The sequence below is a fragment of the Crocuta crocuta genome, unplaced genomic scaffold, assembly GCF_008692635.1.
Source record: "Crocuta crocuta isolate KB4526 unplaced genomic scaffold, BGI_CrCroc_1.0 scaffold53, whole genome shotgun sequence".
NCBI classification, from domain to species: Eukaryota; Metazoa; Chordata; class Mammalia; order Carnivora; family Hyaenidae; genus Crocuta; species Crocuta crocuta.
The window spans coordinates 2,254,395-2,257,739 of NW_027529432.1; the positions used below are offsets into that span (position 1 = coordinate 2,254,395).

The 3,345-nt window shown below is 60.0% G+C and overlaps 1 protein-coding gene across 1 annotated transcript in view; it reads left to right on the plus strand.

Annotated features, from left to right (window-relative positions):
- The first annotated feature begins 1,985 nt into the window (after positions 1-1,985).
- Positions 1,986-3,345, plus strand: part of LOC144227964 (solute carrier family 22 member 20-like) — a 23,435-nt gene continuing 22,075 nt past the window's right edge. Inside the window, 2 exon segments of the mRNA XM_077759775.1 lie at positions 1,986-2,358; positions 2,361-2,463. Of these exon segments, the coding sequence (XP_077615901.1) occupies positions 1,986-2,358; positions 2,361-2,463 (476 nt within the window).

Below are 3,345 nucleotides of genomic sequence, written 5' to 3' on the forward strand. Positions count from 1 at the left end.
CCGCCCCTCACCCCCGCCAGCCCCGCCCCCCAGCTCCGGGGCCTGCCCCCTCCAGGCCCACCCCACCTGCCAGCCAGGAGTCACCTGGACTGAGGGGAGGGGGGTCAGGTGTTCCCTCCCTCACGCCCTCCTTTTTATATTGGTGATTTTAAAGGGGACTCTTCAGGGACCGGTATACCAGTAACGGGGGTGCCAGAGGCCCCCGGGTGTGGGGTGGGGGTGGGGGCTCATGTTTCCATGCAGAGAAACCCTGAACAATAAAGGGAAAGGCCCCACATCTGTCTCTGGAGTGTTTCTGCCCGCACCTGCCGCCCAGGAAGGTTTCGGCAAGCCTTGACATTCAGGGACAGCCCGGGGCCTCACACCACCCTGCCCGCCCTCTGTCTCCTTCCCCAGTGTTCTGAGGGCTCGCGCCCCTGCCGGAGGGCTGGGCGTCTAGGAACTTGGGCAGGAGGAGGGCCAGGGCCAGACTGCCGAGGTCCCATGTGACCCCGCTGATCCCCTCTGCCCTCCTCACAGCCTCGGAGGAACTGCCCGCCCTCCCCCAGTGCTCTGGCCTGGGAGGCTCTGGCTGAAACCCAGACTCCTGCTGAGCACAAACCTGACCTCCCAGGAAGCTCCCGGTGCACAGCACCTTCACCTAGACACCTGCAGCTTATGTAAGCTGCTCCAGCCCTCTGGGGTCCTGGCTTTTCTTCCCACAGATAAGAGTGGGGTGCAGTGAGGGCAGAGGAGGAGGCAGAGTGGGAAGCGAGGGCTCAGCCACAAGCTAGGAGAGCATCTGCAGGGCGCAGGCGCCGAGCCCCCGCCGGAGGTGGGGGCTGCCCTCCTCGGCTAGGAGCCCCAGAGGCAACTCCGAGTGCAGACTTTGGGGACACCGCTTGCCATTGGCTGGTACAGAGCCCGGACCCACTGTCCTGAGCCTGTGTGTTGTCCTTGGGAGTCCTGGACCAGGTCCCGGGCCTTGGTGTCCTGTCTGCAAGGGGCGTGGCCATCACTTCCTGGGAGCCCCCGCTGGTGTGAGAGGGCCAGGTGGGGGCTGGGAGCGCGGGTGCACTGGGCCCCCCCGCTTAGTTCTCTGTAGTGGGTTTTATTTGATGAGAGGGTTGGGATGCCAAGGGTCTGGATGATCTGGTGGCCCTAGTGGGTCAAAGCCCCACGCTGAGGCCGAGTGCCTGGGGCGGAGGCAGGGAGGTCAGGGCTGCCTTGTTTGAGCAGTTTTAAACTTTTGTGTTTGTTTTCAATGTTTACTTTCTTTTATTTTTTTAATGTTTTATTTATTTCTGAGAGAGAGAGAAAGAGGCAGCGTGAGCAGGGGAGGGTCAGAGAGAGGGGGGGACATAGAATCTGAAGCAGGCTCCAGGCTCTGAGCTGTCAGCACAGAGCCCGACGCGGGGTTGACTCAAACCCACAAACCACGCACGAGATCATGACCTGAGCTGAAGTCGGACGCTTAACGGACTGAGCCACCCAGGCGCCCCTGTCTGAGCATTTTTAAAGGACTCCTCTCCCCTCCCTCAGGCTCTCCTGACTTCTTGGGGGTTGGGGGACAGGGACTGTCCCCCATGTGCTGAGGCTGGAATCGGGCTCTTGAAGTTGCGTCACACTGGCCTCCAGAATAAAGGGGAGCGTGCTGATGGCACCCCATTCCTGCTGGGCTCCTCCGGGTGAAGGCAGGGGTGGGGTGGCAGGGCCTGCTGACCTGGGCAGTGGGCGGTGGGCTGGGAGGCGGCGCTCTGGGACCCCTGGTCTTTAAACTGGGAGGTGAGATTAAGAGAAATGAGGAGAAAGGGCCTGGAGGGCAGGAGGGGGGCCCCTGCAGACCTGGGGACACGCGAAGCCTCCTGTGAGGTGTAACTGGATTCTTCCGACCTGCCAGACTCGCGGCATCTGCGGTCCTGACCCCAGGCCTGTTCCTCCACCTCCCAGGACCTTGTCCTTTACATAAGGCCCAGCAGACTGGGCCACAGACCAGGACCGCAGCCATGGCCTTCACAGACCTGCTGGACAGCCTAGGGGGAGTGGGTCGCTTCCAGCTTGTCTACACCGGCCTGCTGCTGCTGCCCTGCAGCCTGCTGGCCTGTCACAACTTCCTGCAGAACTGCAGGGCTGCCGTGCCTCCCCACCACTGCCAAGGCCCCACCACCCCCACCGTGGCCGCCACCAACAACTCGGAGGCCTGGCTCAGGGCCACCGTGCCCCTGGACTGGCTGGGGGCCCCCGAGCCATGCCGGCGCTTCACGGAGCCTCAGTGGGCCCTCCTGAGCCCCAACACGTCTGTCCGCGGGGTGGCCACGGAGGGCTGCAGGGACGGCTGGGTCTACGACCGCAGCGTTTTCCCGTCCACCATCGTGATGGAGGTCNCCTGGTGTGTGAGGCCCGCCCCCTCCGCGACCTGGCCCAGTCCATCTACATGGCCGGCGTGCTGGTGGGCGCCGCCGTGTTTGGGAGCCTCGCGGACAGGTGAGCCTTTCGGGAGGAGGGTCCCAGCCACCAGAGCCTCTCCGTTAATTTTCCTTCTCTATTAAAAATTTTTTTTAATTTAATTAATGAAATTTAATTTCATTTAAAAACTTCATTTTCACATGTAATTTATTGTTCAATTGGCTTCCATACAACACCCAGTGCTCATCCCAACAAGTGCCCCCTGGGTGCCCATCACCCACTCTCCCCCTCCCCCACCCTCATCCACCCCCCATTTGCTCTCTGTAATTGAGAGACTCTTATGGTTTGCCTCCCTCCCTCTCTGTTTGTAACTTTGTTGTTCCCCTTTTCTTCCCCCATAGTCTTAAAATTTTTTTTGATGTTTATTTATTTTTGAGAGAGAGACCGAGGACGAGTGAGGGGGGGCAGAGAGAGAGAGAGGGAGACACAGAATCCGAAGCAGGCTCCAGGCTCTGAGCTGTCAGCACAGAGCCCAACATGGGGCTCGAACCCATGGACTGTGAGACCATGACCTGAGCCGAAGTCGGATGCTGAACCGTCTGAGCCCCCCCCAGGTGCCCCTAATGTTCCTTGACTGAGGTTTATTTGTACATAAATAATACATTCACATGGTTCAAAATTGCAGAAGGAAGGTGAGAGCATGGTGGGGAGTGTCCCCTCCCCACTCCTGCCTGGCCGTCCGGTCATTTCTGGAGGGGGCTGCCTGGTTTCTGTGTATCTTACCAGATACTTTATAATTTCATGCAGTCCAAGCCAGCATGGACACGTCCTCTGCCCCACCTTCACGATACAGATGCCGGTCCACCCAACGCATGCTTCTGTGCCCGGCTTTCTCTCCGCTTTGAGGCCTCTGCACGTTCCTTTACAAAGAGCCCTCCCATCACCCATCCTGCCCAGGGG